Consider the following 15,228-nt stretch of genomic DNA (forward strand, 5'->3'; position numbering starts at 1 on the left):
TCAAAGTTGGGAAGAAAGGAGTTTGATTTACTGATACACACCAGCTCAAGTGTCTGAATACTTCTTAAAAAGGAATTTTGATTCTATTGGCAGTTTTGGTCACTTTAAGTTCTTTTTGTAAGCACACAGTGCTGGGCTGTGCCTAACAGAGGAGGGGGAAGGTACTTACTGCAGGAAGAGCAAAGAAAGACACTCCAATGAGAGAGAATGTAGCTGCAATCAGCCGTCCCTCCCATGTTTTGGGGGTCTTGTCGCCATATCCAATCGTAGCGAGGGTGATCTGTAGACAGAATGGCCAGGACTTCCCATAAGAAAAACAAAGTCAACAGCTCTGCTTTAAATGTCACAATGAAACCTGCATAACTCACTTAGCTCTATGGGTGCTCATGCACAGCTTCTTAAAATAAGATTTTGACAATGGGGCAACCAATTTTTTTTAATGATATCACAGCTCAGAGGCATTGCACCAGGGAGAATGGATTCAGTCTTAAAAGTAGCTGCCTCTCTAGGACGTATTTGCTGAAAGGGAGCTCCATGTGACACTTCATGCAGAGTGAGCCTCCTGCCCACCATCAGCACAGTCAGGAAAGGGACTCCAGTTAACAGTTTGTAGAGTTTTAACAAGCAATCAGGGCTACCTCCCCCTGAAGCCTTAGTCTCTCTAAAACAAAGATGACTTTGTGAAAACTTACTCCTTTCCTGCACAATTGCTAATTTCCAGCTGTGTACCTTTTCTCATCAGTGAGTCTCTACCTAAATGTCTTGGATATGTAAAGATATGAAAATATCCAGGTGTTCTGTGAAACACTCAGGACATTTTGATTAATAATGGTGCGGAAGCATCTTGCCATTTACGAATGAATGGCATTAAATAAAAAATATGCTGCTGAATTTTAGTCACAGTATGATATAGACTCCCCTAACTATTGGCAGCAGGCAAGATAAATTCTGTCTACCAGATGGCAGGAATATTTTGTGATCAAATGAGCAATGGCACAAACCAATATTCCTCTCTTCATCCGAAGAGACAAGAACATATGTATCAAAGGTGTCTCTTGCTCAGCATTCTACCACCAGTGGCGTTGCCAGAGTGATTCTTGGGGAATCCATGAAAGACAAGAGAAGTGTTGAGTTATCTTTTCCAGAGACATCTTTGACTTGTTAAATGTCATACCATTAAGCATTGCCCAACGCACCAATCTATCTAGATCCATCTGCAAGGCCTCTTGTCCCTCAAGAGAGTCAACAGCACCTCCCAGTTTGTCCAGCTCTGGTTTTGCCATTTAGCTCTCACAGACAAGATAGTGTTGTCATGAAAGCCAGGTGTCCTATAGGCATAGGCTTTTCCAGTGCAGTTATACCCAAAGAGACACTCCTCTAAAAGAGAGGTTTTCCAGAAGTCAGCAGCACAGACTGAGTTCTGAAAGGGCTTTAAGCACCTAAGGGCCTTTTTCTGACTGAAAATCCACAGGGATATAAGTTCCATTAATTGGTTGTAGGGCCATCCCTACTTTGGTAATGTTATACCAGTAACACTCCCCTCAGCCAAATTTAGCAGCACTTATACTGTAATCCCTAAAATCAACACTTTATCTCTTCTTGGATATAAAGTTTTTAAGAATGGGATAACGTATTTTTGGAGTGACTTACCAGCCCCCACCACAGTGCATCTGCATAGGTTTCAAACTCTTCCTTCATCTCCACCCCATTAGCATCCTTTTCAGGAACATCTTTTTCAACCAGATAAACAAGAAATGAGGACAGGATGAGCGTCAGGAACCCGATGTACCAAGCAGTGATGAGTTCCTGCAAAAGAAACAGATGGACAATAGAGGAGCTGAAAACAGTCTCAATGCCCATAGTGGCAGAGTAAACATCATGAGAAGAGAGAAGCCCTGAGGATAGCAGCAGAGATATCACTGCTGGCTTGGGCACAGTCCACGGCCAGCCTCAGCACTTAATGGGGAATAATGCAGAGATTTACAAGAATTAGCCCTTACATGGCATCTTCCTAGGGAACAGCTTGGAGCGATCTGCAGTTGCAGTGTTGCATAAAGCTGGGTTAAGGACTTAGGGCACACATGACACAGGGTGCTGCAGGGCTCTGTTCCTGACCTTGTCTCTCTCCATTTCTGCTGCCCTTTAGGCTTTGTCAGTCTTGGCAGGCAAATCAACAGCTCTGCCCGCTCCCTACCTCCAGACAGCCAAGGCTCCAGGATGCAGTTTCTTCTCTTTAGACATACCAAAGCAGGTTCTGAGGTATGATTTCACCATGAATTGATGCAACAAGAATAGACCTTGAAAATTGTCTCTGTGAAAATAAACTTGCACTTCCTTGGTTTAGAGAGAGTGAGGGAGTGACTACAGTGGAATGTGTGGCTAATCCCACTGAGGTGGAAGATGCAGTAACCCAGATTCATATCCCAGCAATGTCTGAAACAAAGCAGAAACCTTTTTGATGAAGGTTTTCACAAGTGAACAAAAATTACTATGCCTTTGCAAAAAAAAAAAAAAAAAAGAGGGTTAGCCTGAGAATTTGATACTTGAGTCTTGAGATAGGTCAACTCTCTTGGCTGATTTCTGATGTGCAACCACAGAAGGAAATTTGTTGGCTAACCTTGTTAACAAAATTTTTTCTTTAGTATCTCCAATGAATAAAAGTTCTTGCAACCCATTCTTATCTTCCACAGCCAGCTGAGGTCCAAAGGGTGGTCATTGGGAAAAAAGGAACATTTGAATGAAATCCCTCACAATGAAGCCTTAAACAATTTCTAAACAATCTATTTGGCACATATACTTCTTCCACAATCTTGGTTTCCTGAGAAACATTTTTGACATAAGTGTTTATGTGCCACCTGCCTTGTACCAAGTTTATATGGGGAAGAAACAGAAGTTGGTGTGAAATGAAGCAGGGCGGGTATCCCTATCAACCACTACAAAGAAGCAAAGTCTAATTATGCTGTGCCAGCTGGCATTTTAATCTTCAAAAACCCCTAAAATGTCAGGAATGTCATTCATGGATAAGAAAAAGCAGTATGTGGCACAGAGTACACTTAATTTTCTACACTCTGTGCAGACGAGAAATCTCATCTAGAGGATTTTTATGCAGATAGTTTTTAACTTGTAATAATGTTTGGTGAAAATGCAAGTATCTGTCTGGTGTGAGACAGGATGTGCCTGACTATAGCATCAAGCTAGACTGAGCAAAGATGATTTTAGAAATTTTGTCTGTTTGGGTTCACACTGTGTGCATCTTTGGATTGTCTGACCCATGCTTCCAAAGAGAATTTATACCACTAGCTCCCTCTGAAACCACATTTCTGCTAACCATCATCTTTCCATCCCTCTGGAGTCCTGCTCCATCTGTTGATCAGACAAGTCTGAGAAGTCACTACAAACATGTTGCAACTACAGAGGCGTTTCTGTCAAAGATTTCAACATATTGCACCACTAAAGGGAAGTCCCTGCTCTCATTCAGTGTAAAGGCTCCTCACTTACTTTGCTATGTGCACAAATGGCCGATCCCAAAAGTTTCCATGTGCCGCCCCGCCTGTCCATTCGGAGCATCCGTAGGATCTGAAGGAAGCGGAGGCTTCTGAGAGATGTGGCCAGAACATTGCCCTGGTTCCCAACAGCAACCACCGGCACTGAAGCAATCAGCACAAAGATATCTGCAAGGCGAAAAGAACAAAGCCTGCCAACAAAAGTGGCCTGATCACCTGCTTCTTAATCCCATCTGGTTGTGCTGCAAATTTCCCTAGGCAACTTTTAAAGCTGCCTGAAAACGCCTTCACTTGCCAATTAAACAGATATCTGCACCTGCCACACAGTTGGCATCATGCACAGAACCCACCACAAAGTCTCGTAATCTGTTTACAGATCAATGCACTGGACTTGAGACACCGTCTGAGTGTCACTGGCTAAGTAATGCACAGAAACAGTGTCGTCCTAATGCTGACAGAAGAACAACCTGAAATTCACGTGTCCCACAGGAACATCATAGTGAACAGGTCAGTAGATAAGAAATCCAGATTTTGATGGTACTTCTAGCATTTTGTTCTTTTGTCTGAGTTTTCCTACTAAAATCTTAAAGCCAGTGCTACTATTTTTTGTAATTGCTCACAAGGCCAATTTGTTGATCAACTGAAAAGGTTTGAAATGTAAATCATGTCACTTCTTCTTGTTTTATTTTTTTTCTTTTCTTTGTTTCCCCCCCTGCTTTTTGATCCTATATATATACAAGAAAAAAGTGGTACCAAACCACTTCAAACATTCTGTGGGTACTCAGTCTTGTCTTCATGTTGTATTTCCAGCCAAAAAGAGTGGCACCAGATGGATTTCAGACTTATTCACTTTCAACCATTCTCAAAATAAACTCAGTCCAGTGACAACCAAGAGATTATATTAATAAATACAGTGGGATCTTTCTATTCTTTAACCAGACATCAGTGAAGATTCATTCTCAGAAGTGAGATGACACTTTTACTGACAAGGCATGAGACAGTGTCAATCCCACTTGCTCACACTGTGCTCTACCGTCTTCACAACGCTATTAGAAGTATGAGGAGTACTTATACAACAGGAACACCCAAAGGAGTGCTACCTAATTGAAGATAGCACAGATGCACAAAGAAAATTTTTTTTCCAATTTTGTCTACCATTTAGACCCACAAGATGAACAAAAGGAGGGAGAGGGAAGAGAACAGCATGTATTCATATAACTGCAGCACCTCGGCTCCCCAGAGTGCCATGTGCTGTAGAAATAAGGAACAACAAGCTACTGCTTGGAATGAAGAGCATCGAAACAAATGAGGGAGTCCTGGAAACAGTGAAGGGATGTGGATGTGCATGACAGGTGCTCAAGGCAGAATGAGCTCCTAAATGTTGGCTGGTTGGTTTTGGACATAACAAGGAGGTTTAGGAGGGGAGTCAAACATGAATAATGAGTAGTTTTATGGATAGTATAGGCAGTGCTTTCCAAGCCTGAAAGATAACATGGGTGAAATCACAAAGATTGCAAATGTCGACCAACATTACGAAGTTAAAACACAACATTTGAATACGAAAGAGGGCTGGCGAAGATGGTATAGGGCTGGGATCTGAAGTTCTTGGAAACTGAAGGCAGGCAGGATATATCTGAGGATGAGATTAAGAAAAACACAGTGGGACTGAGGACAAGGAGAACATGTTTGAAGGGTAGAAGGATCCATTTTTTTCTCATTGACCAGCGACCTAAGTGTCTCTCAAATGAATCATTATTACTGGGTACTTCAAATAACTACTCCAAGCAGGACAGCTGCTAGCACAAAGGGCAGATCTGATTTCAGCGCTCTTTGCACTGCCATTTGCTAGTTCTTGGATATCCTCCCAAACTGGCTCAGAAGGAAAAGGACATAACAGGGAAAACAGTAGTAGAAAGCACGTGCCTACCTAGCATACACAAAGGCTTCCTGGCAAATTTGAGTCTCCCCCTCCATCCTTTGTAGCGACAGCAACACCCAGCAGCCCAGATTCTTAAGGCAAACTCTGCTCCAAAGATGAAAATGGCAAAAGTTTCCTGTATCAAAGACACAAACTACATTGTTAGACTTATAATAGTTTTTTCAGTAGTTCTGGACACAAGCATACAGCTGAAAGAAACAGATGACGTGTAAGTGTTGGAGTATGTGTGTGAGTGAGAGAGAGGAAAAAAAAAGTGGGGAGGAGAATATAGATTGATGAAAGAGGTAAGGCAAAGTGGGACACAGCCTTACAGACTGCTCTGCAGAAAGGATGTGCCCCTGCTGTTGGGTAAACGTGAAGTGCTTACCCTGCCTTGATGGAAGGGCAATTACTTCACAGAAAGACCTCCCGTTTCACACTAAATGAGAAGACATATGTGAGTGGTGACTGCAAAGTGCCCAGTGCACTGGATACCCACACCCAGGGTTACCCACCTGCAGCTTGTGTGTGCAGCCATATCTAGAGAGACAGGGACAGGATACAGTGTATTCATATGGCCACATTTAAGGCAATGATTAAGGCATATATAAAACAAATTTAAGGCATGTATTATTACCCTAAATTTCTGGGGCACTGAGGAATGGAATTTTCCACTATGCTTAAGAGCTCTTTTAAGCATGGGGAGGGAAAGGGGAGGAGAGAGCCTTTCCAAGGTTCTCAGTGGACGTGAGCCAAGGGCAGCACGGAGCACATAGTTACTTTTCCTCTCTGCGAATAGATGACAAGGAGGAAAGGGAGATTTTTCCTGACACTTACAACCACAGCTGCTAGATACTTCTGAAAACTGCTGAGAGTCACACAAAAGCAAGCACAGGAGAAGGAAAAATAACCTCAGGCTTTTTCAAATGTGAAAAGACGGATCTAAGCAGGGTAACAGGGACCAAAAGCAAGTTTCACATTCTCTAGGGGATGAGGGTGTTTTTATACAGGCACTTTTTGAGAAAGAACATGCAAGGGGAATTCACCTTTCATTGCTTTTGGCACTTAGCTCTTGCTTGGATCTACATGTCTCTGGGGGTAGAAGGGGAAATGGAAGTCAAGATCCCAGAACTACTCTTGCCATGCAGTTTCCTTAGGGATGCTTTTGTACAAGGCTGGGTTAAATGAGAGATTGCATTCTCTATTTCATGACAGCTATGGGAGCAGAGGAAGTTCTTTGTTATGGTCATTTTCATAAAATGATGAATATGTAATGTTTAGACTTAGTGAAGGGTTTTTTCCTATTTTTTTCTTCTTCTGCAAAATGGGAGGCCTACAGAAATACAGTCTTGAGCATCAACTCCAGCATTTATAAAACGAACATGTTGATAACACAGAGAATCATAGAATCATAGAATGGCATAGGCTGGAAGGGACCTTAGAGATCATCTAATCCAACCTCCCTGTCATGGGCAGGGACGCCTCTCAACTAGATCAGGCTACTCAAGGCTCTGTCCAACTTGGCCTTGAACACCTCCAGGGAGGGGGCATCCACAACTTCTCTGGGCAATTTATTCCAAAGTCTTACCATCCACGTACTGAAGAATTTCTTCCTAAGATCTAATCTAAATCTGTTCTCCTTCAACTTAAACTCCTTGTCCTATCAGTGGACTCTCTTGTAAAAAGTCCCTCCTCAGCCTTCCTGTAGGTTCCCTTCAGGTATTGGAAGGCAGCTGAAAGGAACACATTTGTTGCAAATACATTTTCTCTCAGGGATAGTCATCAGAGGCACTGCTTGCAACAATTTTGGATATGCTACTATTGGCAACAAGCATGAGTTCAATTCTGATGACATCCCTTGAAAGAAATACTGGGATTGATAGAATCCCCCCAAAATGAGTTTTCAAATATGTTCAGGTCTGGTGTGATCAATAGGAAATGTATTGATACTTTGATGGGATAACTGTTAAGCAAATGCTGAAAAGCCATTATTGAAAAGTCTCAGGCTAGTATTTTTCCCCTCTCCTTACTTTCTGTTTACTCAGGGTTGACAATAGGCTGGGAAATCTCCAATATGTAAGCATACAGTCACTGCTCCAGGACCAACAGAAGAAATCTTACTGCATGCAGAGCCAGGAGTAAGTTTCTATCACTGCTGATGAGGCCGATTTCAATTCAAGGACATTACCAGGGTGATGCAGCAGCCAATCTGCTTACCAGCAAGAGAAGCCAGTCTCCTGAAACAGTTTCATACTCCTTGAAAGTGGTCAGGACAGCTAAGATCAAACACCCCAAGACAATCAGAAATCTGGAATGAAATAAAAAGAAAATCCACAGCATTGTTATCCCTTTCTGCATTTGCATTGGAGATACTGCCTATAAAAACCTGGATGGAGACCTTCAGGGGATAGCTACTTCCCATCGATGAGAATTTAGGTGGGCTCTCATAAAGATCAAGGGTTCTCGACCTGGACAGGGTGGGCCTGGCAGTCACGAAATCATGGCAAAACCCTAAATCAGAATGGTTCTGGGGCAGATATGCATTAACTTGATTGCATTCTTCTGGAAGGAATTGGGTGATACTTTATTTTGGGAAGGGATTGTATGGTATGGCAGAGGACTGTAACGCTCAGGAGGTCTATTCCAACCCGATGTGCTGTGTGCTTCACAAAATGGCACTGCAGTTGCAGCAGAATAAATCTACTTGGCACATCTTAAGACTGAGAAACAGTAAAACACTTTAATACAATGCAACACCAGGACAAACCCTCCCTTGAAAACGACATTGCATTTCTTTCTTTCATTCCCTTTTTGCACTCATTTCTATGTCGATGAAAAGACAAAAAGGTTTGCAAGAGAAACAACAGAGAGGGTAAAGTTCTGCTCTCCAATAAACGCAGTGCGTGATAAATCACTACCCTGTGCTATTGTCTGTCTGCGAGACTCCAGAACACAAAGATTTGACAGAAAATTTAACTCCCACTGCTGGTAAAGGCAACTCAGTCCAATCTAAAGTCACGTTGATTTGCTTTGAAAAACTATTCCCAGGTTCAAGCTATTCAGAATCTCTTATACATAAAGAGGTGAGAAAAATCAAGGGAGTCGCGTAAGTGATTACTGTGAAGCACAGTGGGGGAAGCTTCTACTACTTCATGTACCCAGATCATGGGCATTTTAATGTGCTCCAAAAACCTGCTCCACAGGAACAAAGGGGCAGGTGACCATGGAAATATTTCAGAGCTTAGTGAATGCGTTCGAAGGACATCTCCATAAAAGCTCTGGATCCCTTGCTTTCATAGCTAGGGTACATCAAAGAAATGGCAGGCATCAGGTATTGATATCACCCAGGGAAAAAAGCTTGTTCAGACACACAGAATCACAGAATGTCAGGGATTGGAAGGGACCTCAAAGGATCATCTAGTCCAATCCCCCTGCCTGAGCAGGAAACTGTGTTTAGTGTGTACTACCTGGTTTGAATTTCAATCTGATACCTGAAGTGCGATGTCATTTCTTACTGAATAAAACACCAGTTTGTTTCACTGGGTGAAACGAGCAGCATTCACAGCCTGCAGTGTGGATACAGCGAGCAAGGACCATGGCGAAGGGGCTCAGCTCAGAGACACATGTTCTCTAACCTGTCTTGGGGTTTTGTTTCCTTCACGTATGGGGAAACCTAGGGCTAAGGGAGTGTGTTCTGAGAATTTGTAATGTTCTTGCTGCTGGAGTAAAAGGAGAGAGGTGAGCTCCAGATAGCTCCTGCTGCCTTTCAGGAAGGAATTTCCTCCAAATAGCATCAACTAGCACCCTCCATGCAAGGAACAGGAAACAGTGAAACACTTCACAGCAAACCCTGAAGGATTATTTTGCTGTGACTTTCCTAACGTTAGCTATTCAGACTGAAGTTCCCTATGTCAGGAAAATTTCAGATCAGACATTTCAAGCAAGATTAAAACAGAAATAAATGTGTCTGTTCATGCTAAATAATTCTGGATTTCTCTGACAAGTTTCACCTTCTCCCACTCAGCAGCCATGCTCTAGAGTAACGATTATGTGGTTGGTAGGAAACAGCCTTTGGGTCCAAAACATGACTTCTACTGTTTACCTATAACCACACTCTTGCTGCTCAAGTTAGCAAGTTAGTCAAATTAGCAGTTTGGCAGGTAACTGAGCAATTCTGCAATGTTATTGCCATGCCCTCAAGCTTGCTTTGTCACACTACACCTTGCTGTCTCCACCTTGCAATTACAAAGCCAGTGGTTCACTGGCTTCCCAAGACCCAGGATCCAGCTGCCCTGCACTTCCATGAGCAAACTTGTGAGAACTCAATTAAAACAAGGTGATTCCTTTGGTTAGCCCTTTGGTTAGCTATAAACCACCTATGATCTGCCACGCTGCAGCCCTTAGAGTGGTATCGACAATAATGCTCCATTGAGAACAACCTTGAGCTACTACTACTTGATGCTTTCCATTACAGTCATCTCTTTATACCATGTGAGAATTCCATCATCCATCAGCTCCCAGGTATCATTTAAATGATTTAATGAAAGGCAAAACACTAAAAACAGTCCAAGGAAATTACATCATCAGTTACTTAAATGAAAGGCATGAATTTATGATATCATTCAACAGAACAGCACAGTCAATTAAAGGTGACGTGCAGAATTTTGTCCAAGAGGAAGACTGAAGATAAGTCAGTAGTGAAAGCATCTTTTGCCTAAAAATGCCTGCGGTTTTACCACTAGAGGGTATCCGTGCTCCACAGAGCAAGGGCATATGGCGCTCACTCCTGTTTTCCTTCCTCGTGAAACAGAGTCAGTGCAGGTGACGTTCAGATGATTACACCCATGTATTTCATACGCAAGAAAATAAAAGTCTCACAGCGGTGAAAAGGATTTTCCTTCATCACTAAAAAACCCAAATGTTGACATTAACGGACAAAGAGTATTGTTAGCTTGATTGCTCTGTGCATCGCAGCCTACGCTGCAAGCCCCACTGCTCAAAGTGAGAGCCCTCCCATGAAACCAGCAGCTCATGCAGGACCAAAAAAAGCAAAAACAGGGCGAGAGAGTAGACTGGAGATCACATCTGAGGTCAAATCCAAGCAGGGAACGTCATCTGAACCACATGAATGCAGCCCAGAAGAGAGCCTCAGAGGTGCAACTGCTGAGCAGGACCTGCAGTCCCTAAAACCACAGCCCACAGAGCCAGGCTCCTGCTCCTTCCTGCAGTACTCTGGGGTGTGCAGGGATGACAAGTCTGTGTTGGGACACATAACTGCAGTCCATCTTGCAAGGGTCAGCTATCCTCCTGCTGCACTGTTTCTGAAGGATAAACACCCACTGCAAGCTAATCAAATCACATCTCAGGAATCCTCCCTTAGCATCTGAAGTGACGACCTTGTTCAGAGCATTTACTGGATTTTAATCTCCATTGATGTTATGTGACCCACCAATTTCCCTGCAGCCTCTTCTGCTTCAGATCTCAGTGTTTACAAAGTCTTCAAGTCTTCTTGTGTCCTCTTTCTGTGGAAGATGCTATGCTGGTGTCATGTTTTTTTCATCAACCCCCCTTGCTCAGCAAAGATGATAACAAGGTACATCTTCACCTTGCTGCTTATGCCCATATTGTGGGCGTGTGTACCACCTATGCCCATACTGTGACCTTGGGAACATAAAGACTCTGACTTGATTGACAGTTGCTGAGTCTATATTGTCCTATGGCAACTGGACAATAGCTGAATCTATATTGTCCGATTTCATCTTTTAGAGGCAGCAATATGGGTCCAGTGGTTGAGTCTGATTGCAAAATCTGATGAGGCAAATCACGGGGAAAGAAACTGTTGAAATCACAGGGTACGAGCAGAGGAGAGGCTAACACTGACCTGAGGAATCAAGGGGCAGAGAGGGAGAAAATCTCAAATTTGCACACAGTTGTAACGATATTATCCACGGGACACAGAGCACTAAGGGTGAGAAGAAACAAATAGGATAAAAGTCAAGGTTTAGTAATGAAAAATGAGTCTTATTAAGCCTAAGCTTCTTATTGAACAGTGTTTCTGCAGGTGGCAGTCCAAACTTCAAGACTGCAAATCAGATATGCCAAATGAGGATCTGAATTTTGTTCTTCAGGCTTTAGAATCATTCCTGCTATCATTTTGCACATTTTTAACAGCCCATTACATTGTACCTATTTGAAATACCATGCCTAAAATCCTGATTAGTTTGTTGTATGTTTAAGTTCCAGACAACCAAATGGCAATGCTCTTTTGTGACTGTCACAACTAATATGCTACTCTAGTAAATACATGTTATTGTTACTGGAAATCATGTATTTAACACTCATATTTTCTAATCGTACTATTTTGGTGTATTAAAGACAGTATTCCCAAAACAATGCACATTTTTTTCCAGGAAAGAAGTAATTTATGACTATGCTAGGCCATGAATCTAATCATAGAATCATCGAATGGCTTGGGTTGGAAGGGACTTTAATGATCATCTAGTTCCAAACCCCCTTCCATGGGCAGAGACACTTTCCACTAGATCAGGTTGCTTAAAGCTTCATCCAACCTGGCCTTGAACACTTCCAGGGATAAGGCATCCACAACATCTCTGGGCAACCTCTTCTAGTGCTTCACCACCCTCATTGTAAAAAATTTCTTCCTTACATCTAATGCAAATCTAGTCTCTTTCAGTTTAAAGTCATTGTCCCTTGTCCTATCACTATATGCTCTTGTAAAAAGTCACTCTCCGGCTTTCCCGTAGGTCCCCTTTAAGTACTGGAAGCTGCTAGAAGGTCTCCCCAGAGCCTTCTCTTCTCCAGGCTGAATAACTCTTCTCTCAGCCTGTAATGTTTCCTGGATGAACATCATAGACTGTTGTGTTTGATAAATTTTGATTTAATATTTCACATTCTTTAAGTTTTTCTTCTATATCTGCTTTCATTTGAAGTCAATATGATGCAGATCTAGCTGAGAACTTTTATTTTTTTCCCATATACAGGTGCTTATCATGTGTCCTGTTCACCATCTCCTTCTTCAGAATTTTAGGAGCAAATCACATCATATTTTGCCTATAATCTGTTCCAAAACATAGCAGTCCTTTTGAAGCTGTCATGAGGACTAGATACATCACAGGCAGGCCAAACAATATTTACATCTGGCATCATTTTGACAAATTTTTGTGCTGTGTGACAAAATGTTAAGTCTCAATTAGGCTTACAGGTAATAAGAGGAAAGTGTGTTTCAAGTTGTTTTAAAGCAGATGGCTCGGCTGGTCAGGAGCACCTACAGAGACAGTTTCTTCTATGATTCTCAATAACAGTAAGGAAAGGCTCTAGCTCCTGTAGAGAAGTTTATTCTGTAAATTAACTGAATTCCATCCCTTATGTTCATCCCTGTTTTGGATATAATGACAAACACCATCTTTTAATAATGTTTATATATTTGTACTACTGAAAGAATTAGCCTACCAGCCATACCAGCCTACTTCTTATGTGACCAAGTTTCTCTGAAATCCTTTGCTGTAAATTTAAGTGCCACATCCACATGTGGTTGAGGATCTTGCTTGTAAAATAATAATCTAGGCTCTGGGCAGGAAAGCATCTTCAACAGTTACTGGTAAGAAACACCCTCCAGTGTGACAGTGCATAAAGTTCTGTTTGCTCTCACATCTTCGATAAAATTTCTTGCAAGCTATTGGAATTTCCTCTGTCTCCAAATGTTCTTATGAATCTGAGATTTTTCTGCTTTGCTTCATTTAGTCCTTTCTCATTTTCCCTTAAAACTTGTGTTCTAGTTTCATTATGTTCTGCCACCTGGTAAATGCTAATGGAATTCTGTAAGATTATATTAAGAAAATACAGAGCACTACATTTCCCTGCCTGATTTTTCTCATCTTGGAAGAGGAGAGTCAGCCACCAAGATCCCATTTCCACCTCGTCTCTGAGACAAGTTTAAGGATGCTCTGAAAGGCCTAGCATACACAGGTTATAACATGAAGAGACCTAGACATCTTATCAAATGGATGACTGGGGGACAGTTTGCAGAAGTGAAGGAGAAGCAATGACAGCATTAGCTACCAAGGAGTTTGATGTCTCCTATCCTCCTACAGCTTGAATAAGGATGGAAAAGTTTCTGACTGTCACAACTAAATATTCTGAATTGTTCTGTTAGTGGCTTTAAATTCTATTTTTATATTAAGTGTATGACATTGGACTGAACTATTGTTTGGGGCTTTTATCTGCCATGACTAGTATGCCTGTCCATGGGCTTATCTCTGGCTGGCAGCACACTGCTAATTGAGCTGAGACTCATAGATTACGAAACACGGTGGGCCATGCAGCACAGCAAAGCAGGAACAGCACGGAGCTGAACTGCACTACCCAGCAGTCCCAGCTGCAATAAGCACAAATCGAGCTTCAGAAACACTTCTAACAGGACATTCTCCAACGGACATTAACAGATTGCATGAAGTCATTCAATGGTAAACTTTGAGATTCATATGTTGGTTTCTGCTAAATTTTGTGGAATAAAAGTGTAGGACATTTGAAAGTCAGCTTGTAATTCAGCAGGCAAGTGCTCAGCCTTCAGCAAACTCCATAAAGAAGTAAAGTGAGTTTAGAGTATATAAAGAGCCTAAGGTAAGAACATTAATCATCAACGTCAACACTTAAACATCCTGAACAGGAAAATCCAGGAAGGGACCTTTCTAAGCATCATCAACACTGATGTCCAGAGAGATGACAAATCAAGGAGTCCACTTCCAAACATGAAAAAAATCTTAAGGATATGCAAGAATTAGGATCTCTTACACAGATATGCATCAATCTCCCCACAAACCCTTCTCACGTCTTTAGAAAGGAGGACAGGAAGTGTTATGTCCTCTGAGTGAATTTTTAGGGACATTCCAAAAATGAAACAAGGGAGAAACTTCTGAAATCACCGCTGTACCTTTGCCTTAACTGAGCATACTGTCGTGGTATATTCCTCCTTCCCGTTTGAAATAGATGAAAACCAAAAGACTGCAGGGGAGAGGGGGAAGAAAACACTAAAGAAAAGAAAATCAATCAACCAACCTACCCACTCTTTCTTGCACCTGACCAAATTTCCTTTTCTCACAGGCACTCATGCCAAATATATTAGGTCCTTCAAAGGCAACATATCTGAGAGGGAATTTCTAATATCAGGAAGACAGCACTGTCCAGAAACAGCCTCTGTAGTCGCTACAGGATTTCTAGGCAGGGAAGAGACAACATTAATCTTTTAGCCAGCCAGATTCTTACAGTGAACTGAAAAGAGAATCTTTACTCTTTACCCAAGACTTAATCCATTTTGGAGCTTTGGCAATTTTGATTTTTTTCTATTTTTGACCTTGCATAGCAAAAGAACATACTTTTTTTAAACAACGTCAATACTTCTGACCTAATCTAGCACTTTCGGACAGGTGGGATTGCCAAGTGTTTTATAATAATTTCCAATTTGGACTGTATCTTCCTTCCATGTGCCGTCTCAAACTCCATCACACGCTCATGTGTGAACATGAGCACTTTACGCGATGATCTCAGTTTTCACATGGAGTGGGACATTCAGAGGAAAAGTTGCAGAGTGCCGTTCCCAATGGACTTTTTTGCAAGGAGAACGTACATGGCTGCACATACCTGCTCCCCACAACATTGCCAGTACACTCCAGGTCCAGGTAACAGCTTAGTGGGTTTTCCACTATGGGCAGGGAGATGTCCTGATAATGCTGCTCCCATGGAGCCAGATATATGGCTCAATTCTCTCAGATTGAGTGGGATCTCTGGATT

The 15,228-nt window shown here is 42.0% G+C and overlaps 1 protein-coding gene across 2 annotated transcripts in view; it reads right to left on the reverse strand.

Annotated features, from left to right (window-relative positions):
- Window positions 1-15,228, reverse strand: part of KCNQ3 (potassium voltage-gated channel subfamily Q member 3) — a 211,447-nt gene that overhangs the window by 27,329 nt on the left and 168,890 nt on the right. For both annotated transcript variants that reach the window (XM_086609566.1, XM_086609565.1), the window contains exons 2-6: window positions 7,639-7,729; window positions 5,431-5,557; window positions 3,499-3,671; window positions 1,651-1,806; window positions 170-280 (exon numbers count right to left, since the gene is read on the reverse strand). In XM_086609566.1, coding sequence (XP_086465692.1) covers window positions 170-280; window positions 1,651-1,806; window positions 3,499-3,671; window positions 5,431-5,557; window positions 7,639-7,729 — 658 coding nt within the window. The remainder of the gene's footprint in view (window positions 1-169; window positions 281-1,650; window positions 1,807-3,498; window positions 3,672-5,430; window positions 5,558-7,638; window positions 7,730-15,228) is intronic.

The sequence above is a fragment of the Tauraco erythrolophus genome, chromosome 3 (genome assembly GCF_009769465.1).
Source record: "Tauraco erythrolophus isolate bTauEry1 chromosome 3, bTauEry1.pri, whole genome shotgun sequence".
Lineage (NCBI taxonomy): Eukaryota > Metazoa > Chordata > Aves > Musophagiformes > Musophagidae > Tauraco > Tauraco erythrolophus.